Source organism: Kogia breviceps, chromosome 1 (genome assembly GCF_026419965.1).
Source record: "Kogia breviceps isolate mKogBre1 chromosome 1, mKogBre1 haplotype 1, whole genome shotgun sequence".
NCBI lineage: Eukaryota > Metazoa > Chordata > Mammalia > Artiodactyla > Physeteridae > Kogia > Kogia breviceps.
In genome coordinates, this window is record NC_081310.1 from 141,588,764 (window position 1) to 141,612,834 (window position 24,071).

At 36.0% G+C, this 24,071-nt stretch overlaps 1 protein-coding gene across 10 annotated transcripts in view; it reads right to left on the reverse strand.

Moving 5' to 3' along the window:
- SRSF11 (serine and arginine rich splicing factor 11) overlaps nucleotides 1-24,071 on the reverse strand; it is a 45,755-nt gene that overhangs the window by 14,594 nt on the left and 7,090 nt on the right. For 4 of the 10 annotated variants that reach the window (XM_059064761.2, XM_067005877.1, XM_067005900.1 and 1 more), the window contains exons 2-8: nucleotides 17,069-17,293; nucleotides 12,471-12,604; nucleotides 8,609-8,718; nucleotides 6,536-6,628; nucleotides 5,694-5,743; nucleotides 3,872-3,999; nucleotides 2,020-2,101 (exon numbers count right to left, since the gene is read on the reverse strand). In XM_059064761.2, coding sequence (XP_058920744.1) covers nucleotides 2,020-2,101; nucleotides 3,872-3,999; nucleotides 5,694-5,743; nucleotides 6,536-6,628; nucleotides 8,609-8,718; nucleotides 12,471-12,604; nucleotides 17,069-17,268 — 797 coding nt within the window. In that variant the 5' untranslated portion in view covers nucleotides 17,269-17,293. Of the gene's footprint in view, nucleotides 1-2,019; nucleotides 2,102-3,871; nucleotides 4,000-5,693; nucleotides 5,744-6,535; nucleotides 6,629-8,608; nucleotides 8,719-9,012; nucleotides 9,130-12,470; nucleotides 12,605-17,068; nucleotides 17,294-24,071 lie in introns of those variants that run through there. The other 6 variants (XM_059066951.2, XM_059066187.2, XM_059065532.2 and 3 more) reach the window with 2 other exon arrangements.

A 24,071-nucleotide genomic window follows, 5' to 3' on the forward strand; every position in this document is an offset into this window, starting at 1 on the left:
TGTTGAGAAGTATATTTCTATTGTTTATAAGCCACCCAGTCTATGGTATTCTGTTATAGCAGCCGAATGGACTAAGACACAGTCTAAGAAATGACTTAACAATGTTATGGGGTCTGTCAATTTTTTTCCCCCCAAATAACAAGTTATTATTTGCCTACTCCACTGTGACATTTGCACTAATCATGCAAAAGCAATGGTGGTATACAAGTGCTGGCCATCTCCTTATTACAAATCAAGGTAGTGGCAACTGAACCTCCCTATTACCTACTGTATTCTTCACTGGCATTTGCAGTATGCACTTGCAGTAAAGAGAAAGAAAAAGAAAACAAAACCCTGCCATTTTCACTAAGGATGTCTTTGATAAAGCCAGTAAAAACTATTAATTTTATTAAATCTAGTCCCTTGAGTAATATTAGAGTAGTATTATTATTGACTAGTAATATTAAATCTAGTCCCTTCAGCAATATTCTGTGCAACAAAATGGGTAGTATGCATAAATCACTTCTGATACTTTATAGTTCAATGACTGTGTCAAGGAAGACACCTGTGTGACTGAGTGTGAGCTCACCTAATTGCTTTTGCCATGAAACATCATCTTTACCTGAAAGAACAAGTGACAAACCATGGTTGTTCAGACTTGGGTATTTGGTACAACACTTTCATGGGAAATGAGTAAGGTTTATCATTTAAAGGAAAACAAATTTGTTGCCAATAATAAAATTTGAGCTTTCAAGAGAAAATTAAATTTTGGAAAACTTGAACACACCACTGTGAACTTGACAGCTTCCTAACACTTTAAAAGGGTTTACCGATGAGATGTGGTGATATTACCAACTCATTTTTTGATCTTGTGTAACAAAATGTGTCAACATTTGAAAACTTGCATAATGCAATAAATCAATCATTTTCCAAACCACCAACGCATAACTGTATAAATGCATGCCTGGGAAAAAGATCCATCAAGGTGTAAGAAAGATCAACAGATTTTAAAGTAGCAAAATATAAAAGGGTTCACTATTAAGTTTCAGAAAGTACTCGTTAAAAGTTTTGGTATTATATCAAAGAATACTATTCCCAATTACCTGAAAAGACTATAAAATTACTTTTCCCTCTTCTCACTACGTATTTGTGTAAGATTTTCTACATATATTAACCAAAATATTCTGCAATAAGTTCAATGCAGAATCCTGTACATGTCTTCTAGTAAGCCAAAGGTTAGAGAGATTTGCAAAGATTTAAAACAAAGCCATTCTTTTAATTTTTCTGGAAAAGTTTTGTTTCAAAGCTAAATTAATACAAATGGGTTTACTATTGTTATTTCAGATGATGGTTTCAAATTTTATTATGGCCAACAATCATAGATATAACCCACATAAACAAAAGCTCACCGGAGTACTCAAATTTTCTACAAGTTTAGAGATCTTAATACCAGCAAGTTTGAGAGCCACTGGGCTAGAGAGACCCTTACAAACTTACACAGGAATGTCATGTGAAAAAGAAAATACGCTGGTCCTTTTAAATTGCCTAGTCTTACCCTAGGTAGGATAAAGAATAATAGGTACTATCATGTGGTTTGTCCAATAATGCAAAGAACAATCTCAAAAAAGGATAACAAGTTGTCATGTGCAAATATTCAAGCTTTAGATGGTAATCTGCAGGGTGCATGACGACCTTCCATGTTCAAACTCTCAGAAGTCCAGTGAAAAGCCAGAACTAGAACTCAAGTTGAAAGTTTCAAGTCCAGTGTTCTTTCCATAGTACTAATTCATTTAGTGCTCAAATCTCAGTGGCTTCCTCATAACCCCGGATTTTTGGGGGTTTTAAAGTATCCATCATCCATATCTTTTCTCCATTTACGTATGTGTGAACACTTATTCTCATACTCTGCTAATAGCAGTAGTTAACAAAACCACTTTAACCAGGAGCTAATTAGGTTAAGAGATAAGCAGATGTGACACACAGAGAAATTATCTTTGTCTAAGCTACAACTTACTACCAAAAAGCAATCAATCTAATAACCTGTGCCTAGAAGATGAGGGAGTCCTCCTCCTCCTAGAACGTGATCTTGACCTCGAGTGCCTTCGTTTTTCTTCTTTCTTATCTGGATTTAAAAGAAAAGGAATCTGGCTTTAGACATCATCAAGCAGGAAGATTATTCCCATTCAGGAGTTATTCTTAGAATTTACCTTAATTTTCAGCTTTAATACAAAATTCTTAAATTCAGGCAGCTAAAGGTTCCTTTGACTATTTCATTTGCCAGACTTAGGAGGCTGTCAAGTGCCATCCATAAAACAATCTATGAAAATAATTAACTTTCTCATTCTTTACCCTTTAGAGATTTCTAAATCATGAGTCCCTTTTTCCATTCCTAGGTTCTACTTCCCCAAATATAGCTACCATTCACCCAGATTAAACCTCTAATCTTTACATGTTTATGAATTAATAACATCTCCCTAACCAGTACTTAAGTGTAAAATATGTTTAAAAAATACGTTTATAATAAAAATATAAAATAAACATTTAAAATCGTTTGTCCAGTAAAATGTTCCTTCTTTCATTCATCACTTAGCTCTATGCTCCTTTCCTAAATAAATAGTGTCTCATTCATTAACTCTTTTCATTATACTGCTGGGACAGAACTGGATTTTACTAAGCTAGCTCTTTTTTTAATCTGTCCTTCTTCTTCCTCACTCATTTTCGAACTGTGTAAGTGCAGGGAGCAGAGCTAGAAAGATCTGTCACCATTTCCTAGTTTTAAAATAACACACAAACTCCTTAACTTACTCCTTTAACTTAGGACATAATGAAAGAAATCCAGCCATTGCATTCTTTGTATATGGACTATCAAAGTGAGACTGAGTTCCTCTTTTATATTTAGATCATTTCATTAATAGGATTCAATTTATTGCAAAAGTCATTATTAATAAATTAACAATCTTGGGGCAAAAAAATTCATGAAGAAACCAATTTTAGTCATTTCAGTTATGAGTTTTCAATGAAAACAGAAATGGTGTTCTGGCTTGGGAGTCATACAGGTCCAGTTGTCTATCAAAAGTTCCTACTGCTTGCCATGTGACCTTGGGCTAATTATTTAATAATCTGTTGATTAAATGAGATAATACACATAAAGCATCTGGTATTAATTTATCCATTATACTTAACAATTACTTGCCTAATACTATATGTATAATAAAAACCATCCCATTTATTAAGAAATAGTGAAAAAATGAATAAAACATTGTTTTTAATGGGAAAAAAAAATTCAGGACCAAAGATCCAAATACATGCAGGAAGACAATGGGACAAGCATTCATTTCATCTCAAAAAGACAATCTGCAAAGAATAATATATTTACTTTTCTTTAAACAAATGGCATAAACAGAAGATCTTTAGTAGGTTTTCTTGGTCAAATAAAAGACTGAAATCAATTAGGCTACTCCAACTTAGGCAAACAAAGATTAAAAATCACCAAAAAAGAAAACAAAACAAACAAACAAAAAAACAAACCACCTCATAAATTAAAAACAACCAGAATATCACATGAAGCATTAGGTAATCCCAGGCACTAATGTTTCAGAATGAAGAATTCTTTGTTTAGGGAGTGGAAGGTGCTTGTACACTGTAGGATGTTTGGTATATCCCTGGCCGTCTACCTACCAGATGCAGTCGGTACCAGCATGACAACTAAGTGTCTCCAGATATTGCCAAATATGCCTGGGTGACAACTCTTACCCATACCATCCACCCACTCCCAAATGAGAATCACTGCACTAAATGATCTTTTATCAAAATACGGAAAACAAAATTTTTAAAAATGACTGAAGTTATTATTCAACAAATTTCCAAACATAATTGTATAAACCTATTTTACCTGGTTCTATAGCAGCAGAAATTAGGGACTGTGCTTCTCGTACTCTCTTCATGGCTTCCTCTATTTCTTTACTAGAGGTATCTGATTTCAGACTTGGTGAAACAAGACCAGCAGCTACATGATTCAACCTGGAACAGAACCAAGAATTGCATCTGAAATATTTAAAAATGTACAAAAGCATTTCAAATAAACACATGTTCCTACCTTCATTTTAGTAAGACACTCCTTGAAACAAAGTGGGGAGGGGGAGCTCCACAATAATTTTGATAAAATTGTATGTAATATATATATAGTATAGTAAGCTTTGGATATTTATAATGGCACCTGCATTTTAAAAGACTCAGAGATATGTGGAATAAGAAAAAAAAAATCTATTTAATTTTGCTGAACATCCATGAACTTTCTATACACATTTTGAGAAATGTTAGTACATGGGAATATGCTAATGCTAAAGATTTTTGATTAACAGAACCTTCCTTAATATGATTTAAAAACTTCCTACATCATCATAATTTTGTTGGGGAAGAGAATTACTTTTAAGCTTGCAGATGGGGAGAAACTGAGGCAGAAGCCAATGGCACACCAAAATTACTTATGAAATTCCTGAATGGAAAGGCTAAAGATACACCTTAAGGGTTTATAAAAGTGAAAAAATACTGTAGACACCAAGTTGAGGCTGGTAGTTATTTGTGGGTAGAGTGGGAAATGTAAACAAGAATGAGTACACAGGGAGTTTTTAAAAACTATATTAGTGGTATTTCTATAAGCAGGGTGGTAGATACTTGGATTTTACCTGATAATTTTTAAGAAAAAAAAAAGCCACTAACTACTGTCATCAAATGAGTCTATCCTGCCTCCCCCACACGCTCTCCCACTTACTGACAGTGACTTTCACCAAGTTAAGAAGCATTAAGCTCAGATTTAATATACTAAGAAATTACCAATGAAAACATCTCATGAATTTGTGATGTATCAGGTAGGAAATTTAAGTTACAGCATGAAGAAAATTTCAAAGCCCCTAAAAAGATGTTGACTATTATTACATGACATGTATTACTCCTTTACTCTGGGCTAGTGTTTCCCTCACTTCTGTCTTCCTCTTATTCATCCCCTAGGGCAGGTGGTCCCCAACCTTCCTGGCCCCAGGGACCAGTTCTGTGGAAGACAATTTTTCCATAGACGGACAGGGGGTGTGGGGTGTGTGTGTGTGGGGGGGGGGGCGGGGACGGTCCAGGCGTAATGCGAGTGATGGGGAGCAGCAGATGAAGCTTCACTCGCTCGCTTGCCACTCAACTCCTGCTGTGCGGCCCAGTTCCTAACAGGCTGCTGTGGACTGGTATGGGCCACGGCCTGGGGGTTGGGGACCCCTGCCCTAGAGCTTAGCCTCTTTGATCTTTGAACTAAGTTCTCCTCCTTGTAATAAGTTCCCATAGCACCTCTGTACTTCCTCTAGTTGGATGCACATGCTTTACTATAGTTTAACAGTGTCTCCCTTTCTGAGTATAAATGCTATGAAGGCACAAGCTTATAGTAGGTAGTCAGTATAATTTTTTAAATGAATCAACTAAAGACAACACTTAGCTCTTTACTTGTCATCCTGGTTTAACCTATTTACAATGATTTTCAAAGAACCAATAATTATTCCAAAACAAAACCCTTTATAGATGGGCTTACCTCTGGATTTTTGTTTTTTTCTAGAAAACAGGATTACATATTGCATGCCTTGAGAAAACTTTCTTTTAGCTATCAAAAATAAAACACCTGTTCTCTAGATATTACTATATCTCTATCACCTATGGAAACAGAAGAAAAAAATCCTTACTTGGGATCAACAGTACTCATAAGTTTCAGCAACTGATCTGCAGCAAGAGACTGGAAAAACAAAAAAATAGCAATGAGAACACATAGAACAATAAATGATTACTATTTTAATTTTTTTAGTATGTTGAAATGCCCTAGAACAATCTGGCAAACATAGAGAAACTAACATATACCAAGCACAACAATGACCAATAGAAATATAATGCCAGCCAAATATGTCATATTAAGTTTTCTAGTCACAACATTAAAAAAGTAAACAGGTGACATTAGTGACTGTAGTACTGGATACCCAGAGCTGCTTTATCAGGTTAATTATGAAGATTATGAAGCTGAACAGTCCAGATTTTATAGAATAATTGCCTCCTGCTTATTTTAAGACTTTCTAAGGGAAAGTAACATTTTAAGGAAACATGTAAAACAAAACTCAAAGTGCTTAGTCAGTATAATAATCAAAAGAATTCTATAAAGTAAGGACTTCAGAAAAAAGTTTAGCCAAATCGCAGAGGGAAAACAAAAATTTCCAACTGAGTAGATGACAAGAGAATAAATTATGAACACATGTTCCTATTGTTTCATGACTTTATTTTGACTTTGTAACATATTGATGTGGTGTTGGCTTCCTGTGAAACTAGTCTACTTTGAACTTTATCAAATGAGAAATTCTTTGATGGGCAAGGGGCTAATAATGCAGTGACCTTTTAAAGATCTCATTAACAAGTTTATGTAAGAAAAAATTACTACAATATATGTTATCTCCTGCTCTTGAAATGCAAACTAACATTTAATAAAGTAAATTTTTTAATTACAAAAATGAGCTCAGAGTTGAAAGGTATTAAGTTATACCTGAGAGTTCAAGTTTGCTCCAGGAAGCCCAAGTGCAGCAAGGGCAGGATCAAGAGTAGGAGCTCCCAAAGCAGCCAACGGAACAGCGCCAATCTGTGAAATTTCAAATTTTATTTATTTAAAATCTTGTTTCTGTTTCTTATACTGTGGAGGCTGGGGGAGTGCATCAACTTTTATTTCCTCTAAAGGCCAGATAATAACTAGTTTAGGTCTGTAGGCTGTGCGGACTCCGGTGCAACTACTTAACTATGCCACTGTAGATCAAAAACAGTCAGAGACAATACATAAATAAGTGGCCATAATTGTGTTCCAGTAAAAATTAACAGATAACGGGGGTCTGGCCCAAGAGCTACAGTTTGCCTATCCCTGCTATAACATGATGGCCTAATTTTTCACTCATCACAGCACATTTATCCCTAAAATCAGAATTTTTAAAAAATGCAAAGATTTTCACACATTCTTGTGTCATTTATAAATATTTACTGCTTCTTAGCTCCAAATCCAGTTTGTTGTCCTACTGTGTGATATTGAAGGCAGCACCCTTATAAGCATTTCTCCTTTGACAGCTGGCATGATGTTAAGCTTTATTTTTAGGGGGAGCTGGAAATACCTTTAGGGGGAGCTAGAAGGACACTCACTGACTGTGGAAGGGATTCTTTCTAGTTCTTATGTCTCCTTTCCGATTCTTATTGCAGTGCCACATGGGACACTCAGTGGCCTTCACCTCAGTGAGTTTCAGTGCCATCCTCTTAGACAGCTTCCTAGCAAGTTCCATGGTACCCCAGAGAACTTTCTACTGTATCTACCTTTTTGAAGGAGGTCTGAATCTTAGCCTTGAGGGGGAAGATGCGCCCCCTCACCTACATGTGTTTGTTTCTTGTGTTTTCTTCCTTAGCTTAGAAGTAGAGGTTGCTTCCTATAACTGTGATTCTGGTACTCATTAGAGTTCCCTTAATAATCTCCTGTTACTAATTAGTAATTCCTTATACTAGAACTTTTCTCCTTCGAATTATGGTATGGTTCTCTCTCCTGCCTGATGTAATTCTGATTAGTCCATATACTGCACACAAACCATGCAAAATCTTGTAACTTTGGAGGCCGTTGACCTTCTCTACAAGCACTGTGCTGAAATTTCTCCTAGTTTCATTATTATTTAGTAAAACTAAGTTACCAAACTTCCTGCAATGTAACTGTTTACTGAGTTAAAACACTGTTAATACAGCTGATCCTTGAACAACATGGGGGCTAGGGGTTCTGACTCCTCATGCAGTCGAAAATACACCTGTAACTTTACAGTGAGCCCTCTGTATCTGCTGGTCCACATACTTGGATCATGCAATACTATAATATGTATTAGTAAAAAGAATCCTTATATAAATGGACCAAGCAGTTCAAACTCATATTGTTCAAGGATCAACTATACTATTATAAAAATGGTTTAGTTATGACACAATTTTATACATCAAAGGCATCTACAAATTACCCAGATCTTTGAATTCATCTTTATTTTAAACCACCTACTTAAAGCCCAAGAGCAAGATAAAATCGCATGGAGAAAGAAAAAAAAAATGTGACTTCACCTTAATTTTCTTTTGTAGTTCAAATGAACATACTATTTTAAACATGTGCCAACAGAAATCTTATGCCTCCTGACTTACGGGCTATTTTGAGAGCCAGTGACAAAACCGATAAAAGATATTTACAATTCTCAGAATGTTCTTAAAATGCAAACTACTGCTTTAATATTTACGATTACCATACTACAGCCTTTTACAATGCTCTGACCATGTGATAACAGTATATGAATCAGTATCACAACAGCACTTAAAAAGCACAAATATATTTCCATTCTTTTTTTTTGTGGTATGTGGGCCTCTCACTGTTGTGGCCTCCCGCGTTGAGGACAGACTCCGGACACGCAGGCTCACGGGCCCAGCCGCTCTGTGGCATGTGGGATCTTCCCGGACCAGGGAACAAACCTGTGTCCCCTGCATCGGCAGGCGGACTCTCAACCACTGAGCCACCAGAGAAGCTCTATATTTCCATTCTTTAAGAATTCAACAGAACTAATACCTGGGTAAGTGGGTTAGGAGTAGGCAGGAGTCCACCACCAGGCAGAAGACCTGCCACTGCATTAGCTGGTGCCAACAGAGACAAAGCCTTAGTCTCATCAGGAATAACTCCTGCAGAGAAACATCCATGCATTAGAACACACTCTTTTGCAAGACAGAAAACACACAAAAACACCCAGAAAATGTCTCCCTGATACACCACCTGAGTTTGTTGAAAGTATTTATGTTCGCTAAAATATAAAGCTTGATTTCTATGATTATTTATCATTAATTTTATGTCAGAATGAAACTTCAATGTGTGAAAATCTGTTTCCTTTTTCTCTACAAATGGTTAAGTTTCTAGAGTAAAAAAAAAATAGCACAATACACACTACTTTTTTGTTAACACTGCCAAGATTTCATCACCTGTACTCGATTTTTAAGTCATGAACCAAACGTAAGCAAGCACAGTCGGTTCTCCAGGGGTGTGCTCTCAACTTTCAAAAGCTGTTTTATGAACAACGACTCGTGTCGGCTGCTTCACTATAAAGCACACAGAAAAATCAAGATACACAAGACAAAAAAAGTTTGATTTAGGGGTTAATAATATGGTACAGTTACTATGATTTTCTTTTACACCTACCATACAAATTTTGTAAAAATTAAGAGAAGAAAAGTATGTAAAGGAAATATTCTGTTGGAATCAAGCGTAGGGCTTTTGCTGACTCATGAAAATGAATATGAATGTTTCTGAAGGTCTCTGAATACACACAGGATGTGTGTGTGGGAGTGAGTGAGAGAGAGAGAGAATAAGTAAAACAACATGGCACATTCCTTACCTGTACAGTAAAATGCCTTATGTTCCAACATGTGCCATGCTAACCATACCAAAAAGGCTGCTACATAGTGTCAGTTGAAAAGCTAACTTAGCCAAACTCCTAAAGCCAAAAACAACATGTATGTCTGTTTTTAAAGCCTAATCTGTGTATTCAGATAAAATCTAAGGGCCCTAAGACAAATATTTATGTAGACAATTTAAATTCTATCCAACAGCAAAAGCCCTATACAGATGGATTAATCTGTTAATGTGCCCAAGCCCCCAAAATGAGAGTTCAATAATACAATTAAACTACATATTTGCAAATACCAGTAGTATTTCTGTAATACATATTAAGAAACTGCATCTCATCATAAAACATACAATATGTACAGGGCACTTAAGAGAAACTGGATAAGCTGCAGAAGAAAACTGTTGGGTGGTATTTTCAGCAGGGCCTGGTATATAGTTCAGGCTGAACCAGGGAAAAGAACTGTAAAACACAACAACAAAAAAGAAAAACCACTGTTAAATAAAGGTAATGGTTCCTTCCACCTAAACTGAGAAGTGCCGATAATATAAACAAATGTATACTACACAGCACTGTTATCTTGCTTGTGTCAGAGCTGTCATCAATTTAGATACCAAGAGTTATGGAGGGGGGAGGGGGAGAGATCATTTAGATATAGGGCATTAATGCATCATTATTAACAAACCTACAAAGATTATGGGATAATTTTGCATGCAAAATTATGTCTCAAGAGGATAATATTAAGTATCAACATCTTACTAAAATTAGTGCATTTGCAACATTTCTGGCAAACTAAAATCCTCTTGAATTTATTGTGAGACACCTGATAGAAGATCTGCATCCATTAAAAAAAAAGTCATGCATCTGATCCTCTGATTAAAAAAAGACTATTTAAAAATAAAACTACAATTTAAAAATAGCAATGAGGCCCCTCACCAGTTAATTTTCATGCGTCAAGAGTATTTTTTTTTACTGCTGCTTTGATAGAACCATGAAATACTGCATGAATGTGTAGAAACGAAAGAAAAAGAAACAGACAAAAGAAACAAACATTAACCAAGGAACCTAAATAATCCCCAAATCCATTACTATTAAGAGTTCCTTCCAAATCCAGCTATCTGTTTTACCAGTTAAGACTATTCCTTACCGTAGACTTTGTGTCTATTGCTCTAGAACACTGACCAAGAACCAACATCAAAGCGTAAGAGCTAAAACCAGGGTGAATGGTGACAATGGGATTGAGTACATCAGATATTTAGTGGAGATAACATTAATACAGCATACCATACCAAAAATTACAGTAATACACAAATTGATTCTGGAACTAAATATTTCTGTAATTCTATATATGTACTCCCTAAATATTTCACTTTCAAAACAGATCCAGAAAAATTATTATGGTCTAAAAATACTTGTGAAAGCCAGTTATATGATATACTGTATTATGTTCAGGGCTTGGGAACTATAATACTTAGCCAATAAGAATTCTTTAAATTAAAAGGCTAACTAATGTTTTGTAAATTACTCACATGATTTGACCCTTGTTCCAAAAGCTATGTTCTACATTTTACTTATCCTAAATTTGAATTCTGTAAATTTTCTCTTGGTGATAAGTCTTATCCTACAATAGGCACACTGATACAAAAGAAAATGCTTAATCAAAACATACTATCTCACAAGTTTATCAGCATATATATATTTTAAAACCTTAAAATTGGGCTCATACACTTTAATCACGGACATAGATTTACTATTATATAGCATGCCTTAACCCAACTATGAATGCAATTTAATTTCTTCAGAAAACCACAGAGGCAATTTTTCTAAGTTTTAAGGACTAGACATTTCACAACTTTTACAAGGAATGGTGTAAATGTTCACATCGGTATTCAAAGATCTAAGATAGCATCTAAAGTTAACAATATCAAGATTCTGCTTCCACTGACCAGTTCACTAAGGAAAGGGGAAAGCATTTATATCCCGGTCAGCATATATGTTAATAAAATCCAGTAGCTTTAACATATTTCAGTGACTTCTTTAACTCAAATTTATAGTTACCAAAAAGCAAATAAAGTAGCAATACATTGGGAACAAACTAATATATGTCTTAGAAAATTTTACAAAATGGAATGAATAGAGTGCTGTCTTGTCACAGTGGCTTTTTTAGATCCAAAAACCCTGCTCATTATTTTTCTGCCAAATTACTTTAACAGCCTAAAATGTAAAAAGAGAGAAAAATGTAGTTAACAAATGGTTACACCAGGAAAACACCTGGGGGACTTGAGTGCTTGCTGGCCTTTAGTTAATGTCTAGAATCCCCTGTAGCTGCAGAGGACCCAGTTTTTCAGTCATCTGGAAGAGTTTTGCATTTGCCTTCTCCACTACAAAAATCACACACACAAATAACAGAGAGAAGAATTTATTATTTAGAGATATTCTAGAAAATATAGCAAGAATGAACAAGAAAATCTGGCATAAAAACAAAACACCCAGTGCCCATCTGGCACCTAAGCTATAGGAAATCTTGAACTTTCATAAAAACCAAAATCATTGCGACCCTTGGTATACTGAAATTCAATGTGGGATATATTTTTTAAAGTTATCAGTGAGAAGAATCACTAAGAGGAATCACTAAGGAATAAAACCAACCTGGCCACATTTATTCAAAACAGAAACATCATGCATTTATTTGAAGGTTTCTGTATAAATGTGCATGGCACAAACTGTTCACCTTCAGGACTTTTTCATAAAACAACATTAAATTAACTAAGTAGATATTAGGGAAATGGTTTTAATGAACTTAAAAATGCTTTAAAATAATGCAAAAGGTTAAATATCTTATATAAACAGACCTGATTTTGAATTTTTAAGTTAAAAAGAAAGACTTCAAGTAAAAATATGGACCACAGTATAACAAGGGTTTCAAAATGTTAATACCTTAGATTTTTAACATGCTACTAATGCTCACTCTAAAACTACACTGAGGTAGATGGTCATCATAGGATGCCCACATAGGTAGTTAAACAAAGCACAAACCTTCTGCATATGGTACGACTATCAAAGCTCTGTCAACGAATACAGTGTTTGTCAGATGCTGTGCCACAACTGCTGAGTCCGGATCATGGAACTTAACAAAGCAGACTCGGGATGAGACTGGCAAAGGCGAATCACTAAAAAAATAAACAGGTAACATAAAAGAAGAGAAAAATATCAGCTAAAACAGAAATGAATGATTCACAAACGACACTTGCATTCCAAAAGTAAAAGAAGCAGATAAAAATACATAACTGAAGAAATATTAGTTAACCAGTTCAAATATACATGACATTTCTAATAAAGTACTACCCACAGAACTGACTGTAGCAAACTGCACCTAGACAAAAACAATCACTGTTTAAATTTACAATGCATCAAGTTACAAACAGCTTGAAACTATAAAGTCTCAGAGTTTGAACAGGTCACAACAATGTCAACATTAATTTCATAATAACAATACCAGCCATTTAAAAATACAGGTAACAAGTAATTAGTTCTGGCTCAGAAAACTTTTCATTAGGCTAACTTTTCAGAGTTAAAAACAAAACTTTTTCATTATGGCTAACTTTTCAGAGTTAAAAACAAAACCTTTCCATTTTAGGGACATACAAATATTGTGGTAAAGTACATCTATTTGACAGTGAGTTTTCTTGATCTGCCACTAAATGCCCTGTCCTCTGAAACCTACAGCATATTAAAACTCCCAGGCATTATAAATAGTTAAGGCTCTCCCACTAGAGCACTTTCACAGAGAAAAAGAAAATTAAGCACACATGGGAATAATACTACACCCCGCCCCCCCAATTAGGCAAAATTTCAATAAGCAAAGAGTCACTCCCCATGGCAATTGCATTCTTATATAAAACAAAAACAAGTTGCTAAGGTGCAAGCAATGGTAGGTCTAAGTAAGATAAGATTAGAAAAAGAGCAGAGTTCTTGCTGTTTTTTAAAAATATAAGATGGTTAAATTTCTGCCACTAAACTCTCTGTGAAAGTTTAAATAAACAAAGGCAGGGGTTGCCTTAACATCAAACCAAAAGCTATCTGAAAATCAATACTGTAAGGCAGTAGTAATCACGTCATCCCTGGTTTATATTAGATCATGGCGGGAGTGGGGGATAGGGTGCGGAACTACAATAACATCACGATCTCTGATGAATGAAGTACTGAGTACTGCCTTCTTTATTTTAATTCTCCCTGACAATTTTAATATGCAGACAGGTTCAAAGCAAAGCTGTCAATGTATGTATCATAGATTATCAAAATGGACTTAAGCCATCTTGTTACAGAAGTTTACTGCAAAATGTTTTTGAAAGGATACAATGTTTTTTTAGTGTAAAGCATCACTGGTCTAAATTAACAATGTTGCACCCAGTATACTGAAAAGAATGCTGTTTCATTAGTTTTAGTACTAAAGCTATATAGCTCTTCGTATTTCTTTTCTGACATCCACATTCTTACCACTAAGTTAAAAAGCTCTTTAAACGCTATCATTTTATGTTCTTAACATCTAACACAATGCCTTGGCAGGCAGTGAGCACTTAAATTTCTAAAAAGTGACAGCTACCATTTCTTTGATATCATCTATTGTCATTTAACTAAAAGAAAAAGATAACGACTATCAAATATTAGGTTTTTAAAGAATATAAACATAACACTTCTTTTAAAAAAAATTAGGGGGCTTCCCTCGTGGTGCAGTGGTTAAGAATCCGTCTGCCAATGCAGGGTACTCGGGTTCAAGCCCTGATCCGGGGAAGATCCCACATGCCGTGGAGCAACTAAGCCCGTGCGCCGCATCTGTTGAGCCTGTGCTCTAGAGCCCGCGAGCCACAACTACTGAAGCTTGGGCGCCTAGAGCCCGTGTTCCGCAACAAGAGAAGCCACCGCAATGAGAAGCCTGCGCACCGCAACAAAGGGTAGCCCCTGCTCGCCGCAACTAGAGAAAGCCCATGCGCAGCAACGGAGACCCAACACAGCCAAAATATAAATTAAATTTTTAAAAAAAATTAGGAAAGTATGCCTACACACTCCCAACGTATTTCCATTTACTTGGCAATCTTAAATAATTCACATTTTTTCTACCCACTCATGTCTGTCCAACATTATTTGGCTATATCAAACCTGTAAGTGGTGGTGAAGTAAAGATAAAATACAAACAATTTAAATATCACGGAAAAGACAGTCACAGTAAGACAACTCAGAAGGACAAATAATTAATTTCTCTCCACTTTAAATGGTCTTGTTTCAAACCATTACTATTTGGTCCAACAAGTATACTGTCACATAATATTCTGTTAAAATTAATAAAAGAGATGTTAAGATAAAGAATTGATACCTGAAATTAATTTTCATACCCTAGAATTTTGTGCAAGTACCACTGCTACAAATAAGACTGTCTTTACTCCTTATCTTTAAGAATTAATATAGAAGAGGCAGTGCAGTTGAAAAGAACAGAGGAGCAAGATTGGTGGTGGTATTGTCTCTACTTTCTTAAGAGTGACCTCTAAGGGTTGTTTTAGAATCTTCTGGGATGCACACATAAAATTCAGATTACTCTTTTCCATCTCAAGCCCACTGAATCTGAGAATCCCCCTCTTTTTTTTTAATAAGAAGGCTCTGATTCTTAACCAGATCCGCATCTTGTATTCGTGCCTGCTAAAGTAGAACTGCTGGTTTGGGTCCGAAGTTCTTTCAACCCCCAACTTAATACTGAGCTAACCATTTCTGAGCAGAGAATTTTGAGCTTATAAACAAAACATCTCCTAAACCCTGCAAAACAGCAAGTGTGTGGTAAAGTTAACAACTCTGTTGACCTCATGCTTTTTCCATCATGTGCTCTTATTCAGTTCTAAAGAAATACAGTAAACTGTTACATTTATTTAAAACAATTTAAAAGGTAAACTGTGTTCTTCCCCTTACATAACTACACTAAGTTACTTATATGATCATTAAAATACCTCTTTTTGGTCGCTGTAAAGTAAGTAATGAATTTATCTGCAGTGTTATAAGTAGCCTTCAGTTACTGCGCAACTGGCATATACGTCTCAAGATCCAGTAAAGTTCCCACACTTCTTTGTCATCTTTTTATATAAGTATCATAAAAAGAACATCTTCAAAATAAAAGCATTTTTACAGTCAGCAACTATAAAAAGTTCTTAATGACTTTTGCTGGACCGGAAATAATTTTTTCATAAATAAATCCAGTATCTCACATACTGAGAAACGATATGACTACAATCAAGTCATCGATAAATAATCAAATGTGTCATTTTATTTTCTGCCATTTTACTGTTTATTAATTTCACTAACAATTTAATAAAGGGTATGTTGTGAGAAAATAACAGCAAAACATCTATAAGTTCCTATTATGAAAGCTATTTGTCCTTCACTGTCAAAAGCAAATTTCTGTTCAAAATAACTGTAACAAAAACATGTTTGTTCCCAGACTTCTACACTTCATGTAAATTACTCTGAAATTGAAATCTCCCTCCACAAGTATATTCCCTCAAAATTAAAGACAACACAACACTTGCAAACAATAATAATCATCTGAAAATACTTCAAGTAGAAAGTGACGAAATACAGTAATACTTAAACACCACAGTATGATCAACTTCCATTAATTATTTTAGAGAAGTGTACAGAGGTTAACGATTTATTACATCCACAACCGTGGATTCCTTGAAGATTCCAATTTCCTGTTTAGAACTTAAGTGACGTCATAAAACTCTTATGGTACAGCGGGTACTGAGTACCCACTGACAGTAAAATCTGAATTTTCACTCTTCCCAAAGAGCACTGGACTGTTTTATTATTTCAATTTTTTGCTCTGATATTTATCACATTTTGTCATAGCTTAATTTTTTTCTTTACAATTACTGCACTCATTCAATACTTTTGTGATGCAAATAAGAAATGAGACAGTAGGATAAAAACAAAAACCATATACCCCAAATTAAACAGTTTAACATTCTACAGAATTCCTCTTTAGAACAATTTTGAAATATAAATATGTACATTATTTAAACAAAGAAAAACCCAAGGTTTCAGCTATAACTCATTTTCTCATTTTAAAAACTACTCAGGCTCACTGAATTAATTGTCTGTCCAAACGAGTATTAACTCTGAATTATGTTCACTGGGCCAGACTCACTGAACAACAATATTTAGCATTAAGTGAAAAACGGCCTATAAAGTTCAATATCAAATTAACATAGAAATGAATATTTTTGTTACTTTCCAAAGAATTCAAACATTTGTTTTTTATAAAAAGATTAACCTATATACAAAATACATCAAGTGGGCAGTTTGTTTTAATTTAAGTGCCCAAAGAACGACCGCGCTGGCACAATTTAAGGAAAAAGAAAAAAAAACCTTAAGATTAGAAGCGTCTCCTAATCCCCCAAACCCTGGCCCTGCCTCTCTGCATTATTATTAGGCCTAATGCACAGACTGCTTGCATATGTAAACGCAACAGCCAACCTCAACTAAAGCAGCTTAGCCCAAGGAAGCATGAACAAGGGCCTGCAGGAAATGCTGTGCGTTAGGCCCAGGCTGAGGAGGAGTTAGCAAAAACCGTGATGGTGGACGATACTCACTCAGGCGGGAAGAGGCGCAGTTCGTCGATCTTCCCTAGGAAACCGAAGAGGGTCCGCATCTGCTCAGAGCTAGCGCTCGGGGAGACATTAGTCACCTGGATTACCTCGGTGCCGCCGCCTCCGCCGCCGCCGCCGCCGCCCCCTGGCCCGCCGCTGGGGCCCGGGCCCGCAGTGCTGGGGACGATGGTAGTGTTGCTCATGGCGCTGCTCGCGTACTCGCTCCTGCTTTAACACATCAAACACACAACAAACAGTGAGAGGGAGGGGGAAGAGGAACCGGTTCGCCGGAAAGGGGACAGGACGGTGTCCAAAGCTGCTGCCGCCGCCGCCGCCGTTTCTCCGCCCCGCCGGTTGCTGCGGGGAACGAAGAGACCGCGCGAGCTCTAGACCACGAGAACACAAACGGCCGCCCCCACCTCGCTCCAACCACCTTACTCGCGGCCCAAGCTCCCCACAATGCCTTGCGGCGCAAGGGAGCGTCACCATCGGCTCCGCCCCGTGCCGGCCCAACAAGCCTCACTCACAGCCGGAGAAACGCGAGAGGGACCGCGGTCTCGTGAAAGGAGTCATCTTCATCCCTCTCTTCTCCTTTTTTTTTTTAAAAAAAACAAGAAAAGTGGAGGGCGTAAATTTTTTTTTTTTTTTTTTAAAGCAAGCCTCCACTCCCCGGCAAAAAACTGCATGTACACTTTAGCAACTATTCTTATTTAAAATGCCCACGATATTTATTTCTTTGTACAAGAGTATCTTCTACAGATCCGTCTAGTTTCTAATGAAATTTACACCCTAGCTATCAAGATTTTCCTCCCTACCACTATAAAATTTCCTCTCTACTACTATAAAATTTTCTAAATCTTTACACACATCTTTGTAACACTGAATTTGTGACGAATTTGCTTTCCCACTAAAATTTTCAGAAAAATATATTTTAATGTTACACTCACTAGTGCTTTATAAGCTAATTTCACAAATTCACTCTTTTACACTTGATCTTAGCCAAAAGGCCGAGAAGCGATACAAATTCACTTTTTTAAAGAACATTTTACAGTACCTAAATGTGTACAAGTATGTGATCTAAAATTTCTACAGAAAAACCCACTTTACATGCATATTCTTGCTTAAAATAATTTTGAAGCTTTTGATCATAAAAAGATCCTTGCCTAATTTTTCAACCTCATGTGAATTATTCTCCCACTTTCATCCAGTATTATCCAATGACTTGCAGTTCCCAAACCTGACAAAATCTTTTACTTCACAGTGCCTTTACACAAATTATTAATGAACTCCCTCATTTTATCTAACTGCTATCTCCCATAAGGCCTTCCTTGCCTCACTGACACAACTTCTGCAAGCAGAGTTAGGGTTTCCTTCTCACCACTCAACAACAGAGGTATATATATTTGTTATACTGACATGTCCCCCACAAAGCTCTGAGTTTTCTGGGTCAGTTTAGGACCTAGCACAATGTCTGTCACATAGTCAATGCCCAATAATGTGCTGAACACATGCACAAATATGTCTTAATGACTGTCATTTATTCTAAGACAATTGTTTAAAAAATTTACTTGATCCTAAATATTTCTGGAGGCCAAAATATGAGGACTTATACAATATTTTCTTTAGTAAATACTTCTGTGGAATAATGCAACTGAGAGTGTAATTTGTTAGAGATTGGAAACTAAAGTTACTGAGATTTGGATGTAGTGCCAATTGGCTAGGTTTTCTTACTAGTTACGTCATTTCTGCTAGTTCTTATACAAAGGGATGGGTAGGTTGAATATAAGCCTAGCAAAATTACAAATTACAATTAATTGCATGTCATTCATAAATGTGTATCTGTGAATATAAAAGATGCCAGATAATTTTCTTATTTTGAATCAGACATATGAAACTGTCAAATACAGATTCTTAACAGTTTGATAAAGTTAGTGTATCAGTACCCACAAAATGGAGGCCGCCACAGTAGCCCAGCCCATGTCACAAATCTAAATCTAAGTCAGCCAGCACTTACAGGAAACACCTGTCAAGGAAACCTAACATAGCAAATTGCAATCTTCCAACTCAGTTTTAGCTAGATTACCTTGCCCTAGAAAATAGGACCTGCTAGCCTTATGAAGAAATTCTCCACCTCTTGGCCAATGCTTCTTCTAATTCTTTATAAAACTCCCTCTTGCCCAAAATCCCTTGTGAAGAGTGAGTGCTCCATGCTTGCCAGGCACTGTACTCTCCCAATTCACGGACTGTTTTCCTGTGAATAAATGGCATCAAACACCTTACTAAATTGTTTCAGTATTGTCACTTGATACGTTTTACTCTTATTAGAAGTGGCTATGATGTGCCAAGCATGCTACAATGTTCTATGACAAAAGGGCAAATAACACAGGGGCAGGGTTCATGCCTGTCTTTTTAAAAAAATGTTAACATCTTTTTATTCTCTGTGGTGTATACACAGAAATCTCTTCTATTATTCCACACTTTTCTGTATGTTTGACATATTACATAATTAAAATTACAAATTCAAGCCAAGGAAAAATATAGTTCTGTGATAAGATAAATCTTTTAAGTCCTCAGAAACCAGGTTATACATAAAAACTTACTGAACACACAAATAGATGGTGCTTCCATATGGAGAAAGTGGCAAAAAAAAAAAATCGCTCTAATAAGGAGGATTTCTGAATATTTTATTTTCAAATCATCTAGCAGCTAAAAAAAAAAAAAGAAATACTAGACTTACAGCCAGAAGACTGGCTTAAAATAAAATACTACCTTGTTATTAATTACGTGTGATTTGAGGAAATTTCACTTCACTTCTAAGAACCTACTTCAGTCAGAAGCTGAGTGAGGAGCTGAATCATAATTTTGAAGATCCTTTTAGGTCTAATAAATAGATTAAATAACTAAGTAACTACCTTGTGTTATTATTGTGTTTTCCATAGAAATGAAAGAGCTAAAGGCAAATAACTAATATATGAAAGCAAATAAATATATCCAATCTATACTAGTATTAAATCACTTTAGGTTTATTTAGGCTCCCAATTGAACAAGATTATAAAAAGTACAGAACCTGGACACAAATATCATGCCTGTCTTATTTACTTTAACCCCAGTATCATGAAAATGTTAAAAAAAAAAAAGCCTCACAAATTCCTTCAAATATTATTATGCCCCTGCTATGTTTCAGGATTTTCCTAGCCCCTAGAAATACAGCAGAGAAAAAAGATAGGCAATGTTCCTGATCTCATGAAACGCGAGGTTTGGTATGGTAAACTCTGAATACAAAAACAAAGACATAAGGGAGTAATGTGCTGTGATGAAAATAAACCAGGATAGGAGATGGGGGAGAAGGTGTTATCTGAGCTGAAACTTTATTAAAAGGAGGAAGCAAGCCATTTGAATTTCTGGCAGAAGAGCAATCCAAGCAGAGGAAATAGCCAATTAGAAAGGTACTCAGGGTGAGAACAAGTTTGAAGCTTTCAAGGAAAGTAGGAAGACCATTTTCTTTGTTGATTAAATGCTTTACAGTTTATATTTCAGAGAGACACTTATAAGAAAATCCTGTGTCATGTGGTAAGTGAAGTGAAAGAAGCATGCATAGGGAAGAGTGACTGCTTATTTTTGGAAGTGGGTTTGGGAAGGATTCCAGTTATATTTGAATGATGATTATTACCAATCTTACTAATGGTTGATGCTATTTCCAAAGCAAAAAGTAACCTGTCATTTTGGCCTCTTTAGTCATATTATGGCCTATTAGTCATGTTTGGCCTATACATGCATATTATAGTGCATAATTTCTGATAGGCTTTGAAATATGAAAAATAAGACCCCCGATAGTAGTGCCCTATTGCTCACAGGTGGGGAACTGCTACTACCACCACACTGCTAAGAAAAATTTAAAGAGGTGCTTGATATTGGAAAGAAAGTCTCTCAGATAATATTAGAAAATAATACTTTATGCAAATCCTCTAAACAGTACCAATCCTATCAGTTATAATGAACAAGCTTTAGTTCTTTCCAGTACCAGGGTTCTAAAAGATCTTATGTATAAAAGAATGAAACTACACCCCTATCTTATACCACTCACAAAAACTAATTTGAAATGGACTAAAGACTTAAATGTAACACCTGAAACAATAAAACTCCTAGAAGAAAACATAGGAAAAAAGGTCCCTGATGTAGGACTTGGGAACAATATTTTGGACGTCGAAAGCATAAGCAACAAAATTAAAAATAAACAAGTGGGACTACATCAAACTAAAAAGCTTCTGTACAGCAAAGAAAACCATCAATAAAATGAAAAGACAACCTATGGAATAGGAGAAAATATGTACAAACCATATATCTGATAAGGGGTTAATATCTAAAATATACAGGGAACTCCAAAACACCTCACATCTGTTAGAATGACTAGCATCAAAAAGGCAAGAGATAACAAAAGTTGAGGAGGATGTGGAGAAAAGGGAACCCTTATGCACTACTGGTAGGAATGTAAATGGGTACAGCCACTATGGAAACAGAAACACCATGTTGCAATGTCTTGTATCCCCATGTTCATAACAGCATTATATACAATAGCCAAGACATGGAAAGTGTCCATTGATGGATGAATAGATAAAGAAGTTACATCTAAAAAACAAAGAAACAAAACCAAACTCACAGAAAAAGAGATCAGATATGTGGTTATCAGAGGTGGGGGTGAGGGGAGGGAGAATGAGAAGAAGGTGGTCAAGTGGTACAAACTTCCAGTTATAAGATAAATAAGTACTTGTGATATAATGTATGACATAAGTATATTTAACAATGCTGTATGATACATAAGAAAGTTGCTGAGAGTATAAATTCTAAGCATTCTCATCACAAGGAAAAAGTTTTTTTTTCTTTTTCTTTTATTTTCTATCTATATGTGATGATGGATATTAACTTTGTTGTAAACATTTCAAGATATAGGTAAGTAAAATTGTGATGCTATACACTTAAAACTTATACAGTGCTGTATGTCAATTATATCTCAATAAAACTGGGAAAAAGAACAATTGCAATAAAGTTATTTCTAAGGAAAAGAAAAAGACCTCATGTATTTAAATGGAAATTCTTTAATTAAAAGATAGAATAGCCATAGGTATGTACAATAACTCTACCCACTGGACACCATGTTCCCAGCTGGGTAAGTCAACTTACCTGTTGCTGTTTGCCACCTTTGTTCACACTATTGGAAAAGATTGTAGAGTCCTCTAAATCAGGGGTCCCCGACCCCAGGCCACACTGCTATGGGTCCGTGGCCTGTTAGGAACTGGGCTACACAGCAGGAAGTGAGCAGCGGGGCGAGCAAGGAATCTTCATCTGTATTTACAGCCGCTCCCCACTGTTTGCATTACCACCTGAGCTCTGCCTCCTGTCAGATCACTGGAAGCATTAGATACTCATAGGAGGGAAACCCCTACCGTGAACTGCGCATGCGAAGGATCTAGGTTGCATGTTCCTTATGAGAATCTAATGCCTGATGATCTGAGGTGGAGCTGAGGCAGTGATGCTAGTGCTGGGGAGTGGCTGCAAATACAGATTATCATTAGCAGAGAGGTTTGACTGCACAGAGACCATAATAAGTCAATTGCTTGCATACTCATATCAAAACCTTATCAGTGAGTGGCAAGTGACAATTAAGCTGCATCTTACAGAGTAGACTGGACATAAGCAACACACTTCAGGTGTCACTGTCTCCCATCACCCCCAGATGGGACCACCTAGTTGCAAGAAAACAAGCTCAGAGGTCCCACTGATTCTACATTATGGTGAGTTGTATAATTATTTCCTCATATATTACAATGAAATAATAATAGAAATAAAGTACACAATAAATGTAATGTGTTTGAATCATCCCGAACCACCCCCCACTCACCCCCCTCCACCCCCATCCCCCGGTCTGTGGAAAAATTGTCTTCCATGGAACCGGTCCCTAATGCCAAAAAGGTTGGGGACCCCTGCTGTAAGTTGACACAATTTTGCAAATCTGCACAAGCAACAGGTCTTTTACCAAATTAGTTGTTAAGCAGCTCTTTCCCTCTACCAAATATATTTTTTGAGGACAGGGAAGGCAATGTATTCATCTCTGTGTTTCTGATATTCAACAATATTTTACTGGAACCAAGTAAGCATTTGACAAAAACTTACTGAGTATCATCTGTGTACTAGAAGCTTTACAAATGCCTGACACAATCTACTCAACAAAGGCTTGGTGAATAAAGGCAGGAATGCATTTGTTAGATTTACAAGGAAGTTTGGTTGAGAAACTCTCAAAGTATTTGGCTATACATTTTCCCCCCATAGCTATAGAAAGCAGTAAGAAAAACATGTGAACTAAATCGCTGCTTACAAACCATAACTTAGAAAAAACCAAACTTACCTGCAGATGTTTTGTTTTTCTACTTCTACAAATTAGATTAATTGTATTTCTCTTCTATTTCTAATTCTATTAATTAGATGATTCTATAATGATTAGTATCTACTTTAAAATCATAGTTGTAAATCCCACACTCCCTTTTCTGCTCCATCTAAAACGAAGGGGAGAGACTAAATTAGTTAGCATTAGGGGGCTGATGGACAGATGGATGGACGGACACACAACAGAAAAGAAAAAGTCTACTTATCCAAATACTTGTTTTGTTAACTTATATTGTCTGTCAATAGCAGAAATTCTATATCTACATTTTAAAATTGACAGCATAGGATCTGTGAACACCTTGAAACTGTAGGCAAAAATCTGTATTTTTCATTTCATTTTTCAAAGTTTGTTTTTATGATTAACATAGAGAGAAAAGGAGTTAGAGCATTAGGATACTGTTGCGTATAGCCATATGCACAGTACTCTCAGCTATGGTCCATACAATCACAATCAATTTATTTGTAACAGATTTATTGGCATTTGGATTGAATAGGGTCAACAGAAATATGTGGAGGGGAAAGCTCCAGGTACTGACTACTCACTACTATCCTCTATGTTATATGAGAT